At 48.5% G+C, this 14,905-nt stretch overlaps 2 protein-coding genes across 2 annotated transcripts; both read right to left on the bottom strand.

Moving 5' to 3' along the window:
* Positions 1–369: 369 nt before the first annotated feature.
* LOC142408897 (cytoglobin-1-like) lies at positions 370–4,120 on the bottom strand. Its single transcript, XM_075499627.1, has 3 exons — positions 4,026–4,120; positions 1,744–1,975; positions 370–498 (listed from the first exon to the last, which is right to left on the bottom strand). The coding sequence occupies exons 1-3, from the start codon at positions 4,118–4,120 to the stop codon at positions 370–372; spliced, it is 456 nt and encodes a 151-aa protein (XP_075355742.1).
* Positions 4,121–8,973: 4,853 nt separating this feature from the next.
* LOC142404664 (heat shock 70 kDa protein 12A-like) lies at positions 8,974–14,755 on the bottom strand. Its single transcript, XM_075491659.1, has 4 exons — positions 14,466–14,755; positions 12,417–12,641; positions 11,883–12,054; positions 8,974–10,906 (listed from the first exon to the last, which is right to left on the bottom strand). Exons 1-4 carry the CDS (start codon positions 14,745–14,747, stop codon positions 9,861–9,863), a joined length of 1,725 nt encoding a protein of 574 aa, XP_075347774.1. The 5' UTR covers positions 14,748–14,755; the 3' UTR covers positions 8,974–9,860.
* Between the last annotated feature and the right edge of the window lie 150 nt (positions 14,756–14,905).

A 14,905-nucleotide genomic window follows, 5' to 3' on the forward strand; every position in this document is an offset into this window, starting at 1 on the left:
AGATAAAGAGCTGCTGGTGCCTCTCTGGGCTGGTGCTGCTGGAAGGAGCAAGTCTTTCTCTCAGGAATAGCAAGCTTAAAGTCATCGTCTTAAAATGTAGTCTTCAAGGATGGTGGCCAGAGGAACCCACCTGGAGCACTAAAGCTGCAAAGCACATCAGGATTTGTTGGTTGGCTTTGATGTATCTGCGGGTTTTATTTAACTGTAGAAACTCAGTTTGCTAAGGAAATTATTGACATTGATATCTACATTATATAAGCGTTTTTCTTGCTTTTTTTTACTTTTTCATTCTTCCAACTGTGGCTGGAAGCCCAAAAGCAGCAAATCAGTGCTGGCGAGACGTTTGAAGAGCCGGGAGGTTGCACATCCTCACCAACCTGCCTCTTTGTAGACATTGTTCAGGTGAGTGCAGATTTCATTAGTCACCTTCTCAAAGGAAGCTTTGCAGTCTCCACCAAATTTCTCCTCCATCAGTTGCAAGATAATGTCACAGATAATCTAAACAAGGAGAAGGGAAGAAACAACCAGTGTGAGCTTCCCTCCGCATTAGAAGCATAAGAACAAAATACAGATTTTTAATTGGGATTCTTGGAGAGTGGAAAGGGGGTGCAATAATTCAGTAGCATGTAGCACGCACAGATGGAAATAGGTCGTGGGAAATTAGGTGCATTATAGAAGTCGCTAAAAAATGCAGTCACTGTTGGTTTTTTTAACTATCCTGTAACTAGTTAATGTTGACTGCATCCATATACACAGTCACTTAAAGACTGCTGTACAGGGCCAGTTCACTTGATCCATCTACTGCAATCCTTCTCGTGGTAGTGGACTGTCCCAAATGTTTAAAGGCCACGAGGAGCTCCATGTTGGACACCTATGGAATACATGGTTTGGTGGGGGATAAGTTTCTTCCTAATCTTTCCTGCTCATTAGCTATCTAGCACTCTGTAGCAATGAGGGTTTCTATGTCTTTACAGCCCCTAGGTAGGTGGTACACTTTGAAGCGTCAATTCCTTTTCTGTGCAGCATTTATTATTTTGTGTCCATCTTTACCCTGAAAAAGTCTTTTCAGGATCTCTCCAGGCAGAAATCCTCACTTATTCTCTCACTTATTGAAAATTGGGCCCGCTGCTTTGGAAACCACCTTCCTGGTGCCTGAGTGACCTTTGCCAGAAAGTGCCTCCTTTTGCATTTTGTGCTGTGTAAGGCAGACAAAATAGTTATAAATGCACTCTGCTAGTAACCTTAGGTGGACTTGGGTAAGTCATTTGATCCTGTATTTATTATCTGTGTTTGTTTAGTGATGGCCATGCTGTTGCCATTGTTGCTCAGTAACAGCTGGTTTAGTTCTCCTGGAAAAGCTCAGTTCCTGTTACTGGACAAAAATACACGTCAAGGACTGAAGTCCAGTGTTAAGCTGCTTTTCTGTGTCTTGTTATTAAATGACAAGCATAGGAATCCTGTTGCACTGAGAAAACCCACTACAACTCGTGGGCAGCTCTGCAGCTCCCACCTGAGTAGACCTGCCTGCATCACATCTGCTGCACAGCCTTCTTCCCAACAGATGCCAGATCTCTCGTTCCTGCTATCTTCCACCATCAACCGTCTCACCTTCCACAATCTCCACTTTCTGAAGCATATAGATATTTATATATACAAAGCCTGTTTTCCTCAGTTCTACCCCTCCAAGGGGAAGACATCCTCCCATCACAATTACACCCCCTGGGAAGATGGCTTCTGGCTCACCCTAAAGTTTTTGGGGTCAATCTTCAGCTGGGTGGCATGTTTCTTGCCGAGTGGGTTCACTATCCCAAGAAAAGCCTCGGAGTTGTCCAGGTGTTGCACCATGTCGTTGATGGCCGTGAAAACCTTCTTGCCGTGGCCCCTGACCTGATCCGACTGCTTCATCTCTTCGGCGGAGTCCATGCCTTTGAAGTGTGTGAAGTAGGACTTGGTGTCTGGGTGCTCAGTGAACATCCTGTTGAGAAATGAGAGATGTCCTAATTTGTGGACCAAGGCATCGATGCAGATACGGCTTCACGTTCCAGGCCTTGTCTTATGCATTTATTGCCCTGTTTCCTTCTCTTTATTAGAAGAATTTCCCCTGCATTTCTTGGTTCTCCTTTGCCCTTCCCATCTGTGCACAGCCCCTGTGCCCACGGCAGTCCGTCCCTTTCCTCGCCTCTCCGCAGGGCACTTCCTTTGCTCGCTCTGTCTTAAAACCTACCTTTCCTGAATTTATTCTGCTGCTTCTACAGTAAACATTTCCTCAGTGCTGACTCAGTGTTAGGTGGAGATAACATCCACAGGGAAGTGGGAGCGCATTCACACGGGGTGAGTGTGACAGCGCGATATTCCCAAGGATGTCCTGGACAGCAGATATGTCCACTGTGCTCTCAGTGAGTGTTTTCATGGAGAAACCCTAGTACTGGTTTTGTTAATTAACCTCTTCCTAGAGTCCATCCCAAAGCTTTCTTACTGCCTGTGATGGATTGTTGTTTGAGTACCAGGCACTGCTCATTTTGTTTATTCAAAAGCAACACAATTCAATGCCACTCGTAAAGGAATTGCCTTTTATAATACATCAATTACAATCATCTTGGTCAAGCTCTTAAAAAAGCAGTTTACTCTATTGGGTAAACCAGTTATCCACCGGACATAGCAATAGCAAATTACAGATTGCATTTCACAGAGTCACAGAACATTTGAGGTTGAAGGGACCTCTGGAGGTCATCTGGTCCAAACCCCCTGCCCAAGCAGGATCACCTAGAGCTGGTTGCCCAGGACCACGTCCCGACAGTTTTTTAATGTTTCCAAGGATGAAGACTCCTCAGCCTCTCTGGGCAACCTGTGCCAGTGCTCGGTCACCCCCACAGTAAAAAAGTGTTTCCTGATGTTTAGAGGGAACCTCCTGTCTTTCAGTTTGTGCCCATTGCCTCTGGTCCTGTCACCAGGCACCACTGAGAAGAGCCTGGCTCTGTCTTCTTTGCACCCTCCCTTCAGGATTTTGTATACATTGATCCCCCTGAGCCTTCTCTCCTCCAGGCTGAACAGTCCCAGCGTTCTCAGCCTTTCCTCACAGGAGAGATGCTGCAGTCCCTTCGTCACCTTTGTGGCCTTTCGTTGGACTCTTTCCAGTATGTCAATGTCTGTCTTGTACTGGGGAGCCCAGAACTTCTCTAAAGGCAGGGCTGGATCTGTAGGCCACTAAGGCAAAACCTTCTAGAGTAAATTACCCTGGGGAGGCAAGCCACTAGATGCTACTAACATTTTATAGCTGCATTTCTGACCCTAACTCTCCTCAGGCTGTGTAGACTGGCAGAAGGAAAGAGCCATTCACAACATATGTTGAGGCTGATCCAAGCACAAGATGTGATACACAGGAAAGCCAGAGGGAGTGGTAAAGGTACGATAACCAGAAATAGTAGTTGGACTGATCAGTGCTTATGGAGGTGATGTAAGTCCCAGCTGAGAGAGGGATATGTGAAAGGTGAATAGAAGAAACTTGTGTTTTATGGAAGAGAGGAAAACAGAGTGAAAACTGAGAGAGGAAAGCCCACAGGAAGGATACAATATGATGAAGCAGATGGGCTCTGGACTGGAAAGGAAAATCAGAAGAGAAATATTGAGGAGATGCAAGTTAAAATAATTAAAGGAGTTCAGAGGTAAAGAGGAAGAGGGAAACAGGACCATGTTTTGTTCCCATTCTTTTTTATACCGTACTTTCTTTTCTTTACCTTAAATACATCACTTTTCTACTGGGGAGAGGGGTGGAGTGAAGAAATTGTTCTCGTCTCTTCCTCCTTTTCCACCCTCCTTCCCCATTTCCTTTTACTTTTCTTTGTGTGGATTTCTCCTCTTCCCTGTTTGCTCCCTGAGGTGGGATAAACCACAGCAAACCAAAATGTTCCCAGCAAGGGCTACATGAAAATGCATCAAGACCTGGCTCTCCTAGGTGGTAACTCCATCCTTCTTGCCGTTCCTCCTTCAACCCTCTGGGGTAGCAGCAGGATGGGCTCTTTCCTTACCTGACCAGCACAGTTGTCCCGTTGTCCTCGGCATCCACATATATCTTCTCCCAGGCACCACGGGCACTTTGCACCTCTGCTTCAGAGAACGACATGGTGGAGGAGACGGCTGCAACGAAGGACGCAGTGGGAAGGAGAAGGACGGGGAGGTAGGTCCTGGTGGGGCAGTTCTGCTCCGGTTCTCTCCTCGGGGCTCTCTAAATACTGCCCCGGGGATTTAAGAGATCTTGAATGGATTCTTTGTCTCCGTTCCCCTCAGTCACATTTCTGCAGGCTTTAGGGCTGCCTAATCACCTTTAATCAGGAAAGAAACCAAGCACATGAGGAGGGAGGACTAGCACTCTCGCTGTGGCATCAGGTGCCAGAGCAAAGATCTTGCTGTCTGACGAGAAAAGAGAAAAAAGAGGGTTTTCAGTGGGGAAGAAAAAGATCAGCTCTCCTCCCCTCTCACCCCTGCCAAGGCCAGTGCTTGGCTTATCTTTCCCGAGGGTGATCCTTGCCCAAGCACTAATCTTCCTGGTTTGTTCCCGAGAGCGCTGCTGTGCTGCGGGCACCGTGGTGCCCTCCCGTCCCCTCTTCCCAGCACTTCTTGCTCCTTCAGTCCAAAGATCCCATTTCCAGCTCTGGCAACTCTCTCCAGTCCTGCTTTCATGCCATGGCCACTGCTTTCCCCACAGCTCTCTGGTTTAACAGGGGCTCACCCTGCGCTGCTCCCAGCCTTGGTACCGGCCAGGTGGGAAGTGTTGCCAGGCCAGAACGACACCTTTGCGGGGACGGTGACAGCAGCATGGGCACAGCATCCCTGGCCACAGTGCCCTGGCAAGCCACGTCATTTTAACACAGGAGATAAATGCGTGCAGGACACCCAGGCTGGAAGCACGGGCATTTTGCTACCCTAATCCTCCTGGCTTGCAGCTGGGATCTCTGTCCTTTTCCTAAGCCCTATCTGCCTGGGAGGGAGAAAGACACAAGGGGCAGGAGAAGGGCTGGTGCAGAGCTGCAGACAGCGCGTATGGCCCCGTTACTATCACGGTCACTTGGAACTGGAGGCAAAAAAAATCTTGGCTTATCCACACGGCACCTGGGCTTAACCGCTGGCAGGAATGTTCTGGTTAAGTCCAGAGCACGCACATGAAATAAGGGCTAAGGGGCTTGAGGAACTGCTGCTGCTGCTGGACGCCGAGTGCAGACAAAACCTCGTATTGTTTGGGATGGTTTAGGGGAGGGAAGGAACAGGAGAGAGGGAGAAATGTGCGGCATGGCGAGCAAAACCAGCCCGATACCCCGGGGCAGAAGGAAAGTGGTGGTTGCAACCTCACAGAGACCGATCAGTCTTGATGGGGTTGTGTCCCACCGCTGCCGAGGGATGCCCCAAATTACTTCACCAAAACTATCCCCCCTTTCATCCCTCTCCCTTTTTGCCACAGCAAACAAAGAGTGGTCTGACAGAAAGCTGCACAGCCTTCTGCTTTCTCATCCCAAAATCCTCAGAAAAATGTCCCAGATTTCAGGAGAGCTCCAAGGGGGGGCACACACACTGTGCTGCCAGGATTGCTGCCTCTTTGAAGGCAAACACAAACCAGGGAAATGCCAGTCGGCCAAGCCCAGCTGCCAGCACAGGGACGCAGAGGAAGGAGCGAGGACGGCACCGCAGGAGTTGGTGGTTCCCAGCCCTTGGGAGCCAAAACCGCCTGGGAGGAGCTCGGCGGGGAAAGCACCAAGTTTTTGGCTGAGAGCAGAACAGGCATCAGGTGCTTGTCATGGGTGGCCTGGGAGGGAGCAAGCTCGTGAAGAAAGCAGGACCAACTTTAGTCAAAGGGAAAGGGGCTTGGGCAGGTCTGGAGCCTGGCGGTAGAGCTGTTTTTTTCTTTGGGATGTGAATGGAGACAATTACTCGCTTGCAGCTTTTCCTCCTCTGTGTAGGCGTCACGTTCTCCTTGCAGATCCTGGTGCACCCTGACTTGCTGTGGACACTTCTTGGTGGGAGAAGGTGGAGTGTGGTGGTGAGCCAGGCTCTCTGGCCTGACCTATGGTAGCAGTGCACATTGCTCAAGGATGAGTCTTCCCTCTTAACTTTCTTAGTCTTTTCCTCTTCTTCTCCCTCGTTCGCCCTTCATTTCCCTCCCGGTTGGTTTTTGTTTGCAGCAGTTCACAAGCAAACCTCAGCGTCCCTAGGGGATTTCTCCTCTGCTCTCCCCAGCCTCTTCAGGGACGCTGCAGTACGAAGGTGCTCATTCACTCGATATATTGTCAGACACCCTGTCATGGGCCAAAAAATACCCATTTTGAGTTGGGAAATTTCTGTCAAATTGATTTATTGCCAAGTAACAAACCAACCAACACTTAGACACCTCTCTTCCCCCCCCATCCTGGTCCCCCACCCCTGTGCTGCAGGTTACGCCTTTGCTGAGACCATGGGTGGTGCAGAGCTGGGGGTTGGTGCGTGGGGGTCCCTTTGCTCTTCCTGCTCCTTGTGTCCTACTCGACTGCTCCAGCATGGGCTCTTCCACTGGTCACTGTCCCTTTGGGTGCCGTACCTGCCCTGGCCTTGTCTCTCCTTTTTCAGCATTCACTGCCCTTTTTTAAACATGTTTCCACAAAGGCACCGTAAACTCATCTGGTTGTTCCAGTTTTGGGGTGCAGCGGGTCAATTTTGTCTGGTGCCGAGCCAGCTGTGAGCAGCACAGGGCAGTCCCTGACCTCCTCCTGCACAGACAAAACCAACAGTGACACCCTCAAGCATGTCACCGTGCTCTCTGTGACACGCTTTTCTATGCTTTCCTTTCACCTTCAGGTGTTACTTGTACTGTTTTGGAAAATTATCTTCTATTTTCCCCCTGCATGATTTGCCGAGTCCTTGTAAGATGAACACAGTAATACCTCATAAAGTTTTGACATCTCTAATAGGGTTATATGCATCTGTACTACACCTCACGGGTCTCAAGACTGAAACAAAAAAGCTCCAGAAGCCCATTGTTTTTGGCCTCGAAATGGTATTGCTGTGAAAAATTTGCGGTTTAATCATAAAGCTGTCACGTTGTTGCCGACACTCACCTCCCCAGCCCGGGGAAGAGCACGCGTGCTTGGTTTATTTCTTTTTCCTCTCCCACGGTTTGTTTTGTTTAATATCCCAAAGGAAGTGAATTATCTTAAATGTAATTTCTGCTGAATGGGGAGAAATATTTTCTAACGGGGGTGCTGGGCAGCACTGCAGAGACAGCCTCGGCCACGGACGGGACGCTCCTCAGCGGGCAAGGTCAGGCCAAGGGGCAGAAATCCCGAGCAGGGAGCACAGCCACAGTATTTCAGGCTGCGCGCCGGCAGCCAAGCTTTTCCTGGCCCCGTCCCCAGCCGAGAAAGCAGAGGACATGCCTCCCGCTGTGGCGCAGGGAAAAGGCAGCGGTCCTGTGAAGTGGGGTTTGCTTCCTTTTGGTTTCTGAGAAACCATGTGCTTTAGGCAGAAGGCAGCCGGCAAGCTCTGGCGACAGAAACGGACGGCATCTTCTGCCCACCCAGCCATTTAGGATCCGGCAGCGACGACTCTGTCTGCAGAGCTCGTTGATGCCCCCATCACAGGCACTGCAAAGCTGCCCGTGTTTGCTTTGCCTTGAAAGTTCGTGATCAGTTAAGTTTCATGTTTAATATAAAAAAACAACCCTATTTATTATGCGACAGCAGTTAATCCCCAGCTCAGCAGACACGCCTGTTGCAGAGGATGGCTGGAAAGGGGTCAGCAGCTACAACTCTTATTTTCCCAACACCCCCCACACTGTCAGACTGAGGTTAGAGTCCCCCATAGCAGGTATTGCCAGGTTTCCTGGATGCTTAGCTTGAGACGCTGACACTCAGCGCTGCTTTGCCAGAGATTACAAACAACTGTATCTGCTCCGTGTTCAGTAATCTGAGGTTATCAACATTACTAGCTCATCAAAACAAGCAAAATTAGGAGCTGCAATCACAACTGTTGGCGTCAACGTCTGAATGCCAAAGCCTGCATAGCACACGGGTGGGAAAGACCTGGGGCAGACACATGCAGCGTTCCCAGCTGCCACCAGACTGCACTTCTGTCTCCTGTTCAGAGAGTGGTAGTGGGCTGGGAGGACCTGTGTTGCACTTTGCACGGGTGAAAGTACCAAGTCCAAAAGGTAAGAAAAAAGCGGGACTACTCAGCTTCTTGGGACCTAGCCACCCAAAACGGCCCTCACATAGATTAAAGACAGGTGCCATCTGACGTGATAGAAACGATAGTTGTGAATACTTTTGTTGCGTGCGTAAGATTTTAAATGTGAAAACAAAGGTGATGTATTAAAATAGTTCAGCTCTTATACATCATAGGGTATAGTATATGTACAGATTAATCCTCTGAATGCTGCTTTAATGATTGACAGCATTAAGTACATGGCTAGCAGTGATTCTAACACAGTCATTACAGCTAATAAAGATGCCAGTGCTGAGTTCACGCAGTGTATCCAGCTAACCAAGTATTTGCATTGGGACGGGACAGTGTTCAGCAGGGCAACTCTACACGCTTAGTGAAGGGGAAAAAAAAAAACCACAAAAAACCCCCAACAAGTGATACAAAGGTAGTCACCACATCCCACCACCAGACTGATGCCCAGCCAGCCTCCAAGCAATAGCTACTTCGGAGAAACTCCCCGCAGTTTTATTGCTGAGCATGAGGTTACAGGGTATGAAATATCCCCGTGGTCAGCTGGGGTCAGCTGTGCAGGCTGTGTCCTCTCCCAGCCCCTTGCTCCCGCCGCCAGCCCCCTTGCTGCAGGGGCAGAGCGAGAAGCAGAGACAGCCTCGCCGCTGCGCAAGCACTGTCAGCTATTGCTAAAACGTTGGCGTGCTATCAACACCGTTTTGGTCATAAATCACACAGCAGCACAAGGGCGGCTACGAAGAAAGCTAACTCCAGCCCAGCCAGACCCAGTACGCTGCAGGATCACATCCTTTTCTTGGACAAATTTGGGCTCACGCAGGCCACACTGTGCTGAACCTGTGCACAGGTGCTGTAGGCAGGAGGCAAACAAATGGGCTTCTGAACATGGAAAATATCAAGCCCAAGTCAGAGATGTAGAGAGTACCCACAGCTGGACAGAGGGGCTCAGGCAGCGGCATAAGCACTATTATATCTGTAATGTTACAGTCTGGCATTTGTATCTGCCCAGTTAATGAGATCAAACCACCCAATGGTTTAATGGAAACAACACTCCCACAGACTTCGGATACAAGCCCCCAGACTACATTGAGTTACTGCTTCACAGAGTATCTTGCTGGGACAAGAGCTCTTTAATTACACACAGTCTGTATAAGTGATGTTCTGAAGAAAATTCAAATCCATTGAATGTCACCCCTGGCAGAGTTAAATCTGGACTCCAGGTAAAGAGACCTCATATCAGAGGAAAAGACGGTGTAGCTGAAAGAAGACATCAGGCTAAAATAAATAGTTATGGGCCAGTATATGTGGAAGTTAGACACCAGTCCAGAAGCTTTGTATCAAACACAGGAAGAGTCCAGATTATTATATTTGTGGTATGGACCACTGTGTTCAGAGATACAACAGGGCTAAGCTAGAAGGACAAGAGCTAAAGCAGCAGCTAAACCTACTGTCAGATACAACAGAAGGAGAGGTGTTGGACTGAAAGGGTGGTTGGTGAGGAATGGAAGGAACCAGAGAATCAGGCTAGCAAACTGTTTACGTGTGTGAGCAGAAGGCTGGATGATGGACTTTATGGTCCATTTACCTTCTCTATTGTAGTAGTTACTGCCTCCCACTAAAGCCATGCTCTCCCTTGAGTTATTGTACCTTCTGCTCAATGTACTGAGCATTCACACAGCTAAAAAATCTATTATAACTACCCGACTTTGTTTGGAAGTAATGTCAGTACATGTGGCTTTAAATTCAGTGAGCCCAAATTTAATATCCATCTTCAGCTGGCGTTTCTTCCCCAGCGTTGTGTCTGGCATTGGAACTATACAGGACCCAAGCCATTCCATCCCTTTCTCATCTATGTACTGAGCATCCTGCTTTTCTGTACAATAGAAAGAAAAGCATACCTCTGTTTGATCTGGTTCTGTTGGATAGAAATCATAGTGGGCAACTTTATTTATATTGACTGACTCCTCAATTCCCACCAATTTCTTGAAGAGGTCTGTGCAATACATATAGCCATCAGCTTTTGAGACCCTTAGTTTATGGAAGTCATGGATAGCACCATCAAATTTTGCAGTTACTGCTACACCATATGTCCGAGCGCTGACTCTTGAGGCAACACTGTGTGGATTGACTCCAAATAAAACAGCCCCTTTTGCAATGGCCACTTGGGCCTCCAGTGGACAAAGGATATGATAGTTCTTGCTAAAGGCCTGATGGATCGCATCTCTCAAGATGATGCTAGACGCAAAGCCTCCCACAAGCAAAATGTACTGGACTGTGGCCATCTCAGGCTTGTCAAGAATTTCCCTCAAAGTACCAATGATATTTTTGATACTGTAGTCAAAAAAGCTCTTCATTTTCTCATATGTAATCATGATCACCCCATCACACCACACAGCTCCTTCTACTTTTTTGAAGAAGTGGGAGATGTCCTTCTTGCACGCTGCCACTCTGGTCAAGTTGTAGTAGCAATGTATGTAGACCTCCTCCCTGCTAGCAGAGCATTTCTGTAGACTGAAGTTGTACATCATATGTTGTAATTCAGTAGGGTGGCTCTTTACATATTCATCCCATACACCATCATCAAATATTTTCTTGAGGAAATCAGTGAAGTTTTCATCCACTCTGTTGCCTCCCCATCCACCTCCAGCTGCCTTGTGTAACTCCTTCAGGTAATGGTTTTCTTGGATCTCGTGTACTGTGATGTCTATTGTGCCACCTAAGCACACACAGACAAACACAAATGAAGTTAGCTGTTTTCTTTAAAGCACAGGAGGTCCTTACTTTCCACTGAATATAATGTTACCTTCTGAACTCCTGGTTTACAAGTGCGCTTTTCTGCTGCTTTCTTTTCTCATCCTCACTCCTCCGCTATTGCCTGCACACATCTAGGTTTCCTGAATTTACACACTTCTGTTTACAAGCCTGGTCTCTCAAGGTTCCTGCAGTAATTGCTGATGAGAGCTGGGTGCTCTGACTTGCTCCCTGCATAAGCCGATCTCCTTTCTAATCACAAAAGGAGACTGGCCTCACGTAGATAGTTGACTCCTGCCTTTTGATATACAAGCTCTGAGTTAAGATGAGCAGCGGTGGTGAGACTCTCAGAAACTTGTGGTCCTCTTGATGCCTTTCCAGTATTTGTTCACAATCACTGGACTGTTCTTGGCAGGAAATTCATGTCACACCAAAAAAACTCACACAGGAAACTAGAGAAATTACTGAGAAGGGCTCCATCAAATATTCTTAATGATTTACTCTACAGGGCCTGCTAACTAATCTCTTTGGTCAGTTCACTGGGCACTACACTTGCTCCGACGGAGGAGGCTGTGAGCTCGGGCTACACAACAGCACGTGGGCGCGCATCGGTGGCTGCCGCTGGGACATGGTGCAGACTGATCTGGTGTGATGGCAGGAGCTCTCGCTATGACTGTCTGGCCTGAAGTGCATGATGGCATGAGACACTCAGAGACTTCCATTTGCCATGGATCAGGCCTTTAGAAGTGCTGTCCTTTCCTCCCATTTTTCTGCCTGCCCATGGGATCTCATTAAGTGAGAAATAAAAATACAAGCCCCATGACAAGCACAGCAGTGGAGTCCAAGCTCTGGGACTGCACTGCAGACCTTTGGGGAGACTGTGAAACAGCCATGCTCCACACCCAGCAAAGAAGGTACCTGTTAAACAGGGAAAATTTTACCTCCACAGTCAACGACAACATACTGTATCCCAGGGGAGTCTTCAAACTTTTTCTTGTCACTGTTTTCTGATATAAACCCTTCCTGTGGAAGCTGTTTGCACCAGAGTGATGCAGCCTCTGGCTCCAGGGCAATAATCAGCTTCTCAGAAATCATGTCAGAGATGAGCCCTGCCTAAAATCACAAGAGAGAGGTGTCAGTTCAAAGAAAGGTGGCAAGATCACCACTGCACGAACGCCACCTGCTAGGGAGGCTGTTCTCACCCCAGGAGCCCACGCAGGGGTGGTGGTGGTGGTTCTTGCACCCCTGATCTCCGTGGGGCTCATTTCTACGCTGCGGTGGGGAGAAAGGGCAGAGCGGTTATTACTGCCAGTTTGGGACATCCTCTCCCCCACCGCCCCAACGTGGGAGATTTCTCTCCCCGATAGACTGAAATTTGAAATACAGGTTGTTTAAATGTTGAGGAGTTCCTCTGCCTCAATAGGTAAAGGTTGTCCAAAGATAATCTGAGGAAGTTGGATAACCCCTGCTTTTACCTCTTTTGCCGCCAGCCGCATGAACTGCCTGGCAGCAGAGCTCCATATGGCCGGGACGGTAATGACCCAGGTGATCTCCTCCAGGTCGCAGACGGTTTGGAAAGAGGCCTCTTGGATGGTGTTCAGGGCATGTTCCTTCAGGTAGCGCAGGCTTTCGGAAAAGACCGTCAGGGCAGGAAGTGTTTTTCCATTGCTGGCTTTCAGCTTCATGCCAGAAGTGACTTTCTAAAAAACAACGTCTCAGGGTCACATGTGGCAGTCTCAGCAAGAGACCTGTCCCCTTCGCACTGAGCACTGCACAACATATGGCACAGAAGGAGGTCCTGTCTCCAAACCCGAGTAAATTCTCAGCAATGGCTTCAGTATTGCGGTGAACTGCAGCCTAATTGACGCAGGTCAGCTACCAAACCGCTTACCCACAACATCTGTGATTCAATAGGCAAAATACCGATGTGGTTGATGAGTCAGCTGTTTCGCCTGGGCCAAATTTTGTAAAGACCCTGTAGATCCTCCTGAACAGCCAGTGGGGACAATCGTACTTTCTATGTGACACCACCATATATTTCCCAGATGTATGTATAGAGACTTCAGACCTTTCTGGTTGCACCTATACTTCTGTGTATGGCATTGTCATATGCCAGTCAAATGCTGGCTCTGCTGTGTGGCTACTCTTATCATCCTCATAACCCTTAGACATAAATCATTGACCAAGTCTGAGACTAAGACTGGATCCAGCCGCACCTAGACTCCTCTGTGAGAAGGAGTTTAGAAAGAAAGGGGGTCCTTTCTGAACCTCGTGACTAAACGGGAAGGCCACCTCTTTTCCCTTAGCCACATGCCAGACTCATGTCCTTCATGTGACATATTCGGCATCATGATTTTACTTCCCCCTGCCCCCCAGGTGGGATGTGACAGAGAGGTTGATATAAGGAAGCTGTTATGACATGTCCTCCATGGACACTTTCTATGGAGATTCAGAAATAACTACTTATGTGTCTGGGAATGGATGTTCCCCTTTCTTGTCTCTCAGCCCTTCTAATGGTTGCCCAGAGAGGTTGTGGAATCTCCATCCTTGGAGATATCAAAAGCGGGCTGGACAATAGTCCTGGGCAACCAGGTCTAGGTGGCCTTGCTTGAGCAGGAGAGGTTGGAGCAGATGACCTCCAGAGGTCCCTTCCAACCTCAACCGTTCTGTGATTCTGTAACGAAATTTCCTTTAAACATTTTCTTCTTGGGTGCAGAGAAATGGGGGTGAACTAAAACCTCTCTCCAGCCCCCTCTGAAAGTGAGTGAGAACCCACCACTCCACAGCGGACACGGTGACAGACCACATCATTCCCAGCTTTCCCAGGGAGGGAAGTCTTCACAGAGACCTCCCACCTACCGCCTGCCCCCCACATCCAGTTCAGTGCTCATTGCTTAGCACTGGGGGATGCCAAAGAGCAGACACGAGACTTTATCTGGGGCTGGCCCTCTGCTCTGGGTTATTCCAGACCCCAGAGCCCAGACAAGGAGGCCCTAAGGTAGCCTAATGTTTGGCTGAACAAGCAAATGCAGAAAAAGCTGTGAACAATTCTGAACTAGCACAGAGCCTTCAGAGAGAAATGATAGCCACTACATGCTTGAAGGACAGCCAGCCACCCTTAAATTGGCTTCAGCATACCATTTCAGGGGAGGGAGAGACAAGCTAGAGGGAGGTGTATAACACGGTGATCCCGAGGTTTCCCACCTCCTTTGAATTACAAGAAGCTTCACGTGTTCCCTGTCAAGGACTGAGGGCAGCTTTTCATTAAGAACAAGTACTTGGCTTCATCAAGGTGTGCAATCAGGTTTTATTGTCTTTAGACCATAAAGGAAGGGCCCATGAAGCCTTTGGCTAATTAAGAAAATAAATCATTTATTCTTCAGTGCCTCAAAATGCCCCTTGATTTCTGTTCATTCATCCTCATCAGCCAGATTTACTCAGCCCTCTTCACCAAATCCTCTAACCCCCACCCCTCAAATAAATGAATAGCTCTGACTCCCATTAGCAGTCACCGTTCCACCTACTGTGTTGTACAGCGTCATCTTGAAGTTCTGGAAGAAGTACCAGTTGTCAGCTTCGCTGGAGGGCAGGCTTTTGTACTTCATCACAGCGTCATAGCCAAACTTCCTGAACTCCAGCTTCTGGTTGAACAAGATGCACGTGGGCGTCTTCGGGGTCTTGAGCCCGTGCTCTGTTCCCCAGTACACCTGGCGGATTTGGTCTGTACCTGAAGCAAGGGAAAAACAGTACCCGCTGTAGGACGTGCCAAAATCTATTGCAACGACAAAGACTGACTTGCTGGCCATGGCCGACAGCCGTGCAGACGTGCACGGCTCGGCAAGCTGCAGAGGTGTAAACAGATGGGACTGGGAGGAAACTGAAACCGCTCTGGCTGATGCTGCAGGGTGAAGCCACCCCCCTGACTTTATTGGCTGGAGGGAGGTATGACCCTAAATATGGTGCA

Source organism: Mycteria americana, chromosome 1 (assembly GCF_035582795.1).
Source record: "Mycteria americana isolate JAX WOST 10 ecotype Jacksonville Zoo and Gardens chromosome 1, USCA_MyAme_1.0, whole genome shotgun sequence".
Lineage (NCBI taxonomy): Eukaryota > Metazoa > Chordata > Aves > Ciconiiformes > Ciconiidae > Mycteria > Mycteria americana.

Excerpts from the sequence above, each read along its gene's own strand:
- LOC142408897 (XM_075499627.1), bottom strand. The coding sequence starts at position 4,120 with ATGTCGTTCTCTGAAGCAGAGGTGCAAAGTGCCCGTGGTGCCTGGGAG. Across the intron at positions 1,976-4,025 it reads GGGACAACTGTGCTGGTCAG|GATGTTCACTGAGCACCCAG; the intron begins GTAAGGAAAGAG and ends ATTTCTCAACAG. Across the intron at positions 499-1,743 it reads TTGACCCCAAAAACTTTAGG|ATTATCTGTGACATTATCTT; the intron begins GTGAGCCAGAAG and ends CTCCTTGTTTAG.
- LOC142404664 (XM_075491659.1), bottom strand. The coding sequence starts at position 14,747 with ATGGCCAGCAAGTCAGTCTTTGTCGTTGCAATAGATTTTGGCACGTCC. Across the intron at positions 12,642-14,465 it reads AGATGACGCTGTACAACACA|AAAGTCACTTCTGGCATGAA; the intron begins GTAGGTGGAACG and ends GTTGTTTTTTAG. Across the intron at positions 12,055-12,416 it reads TGCGGCTGGCGGCAAAAGAG|GCAGGGCTCATCTCTGACAT; the intron begins GTAAAAGCAGGG and ends TTGTGATTTTAG.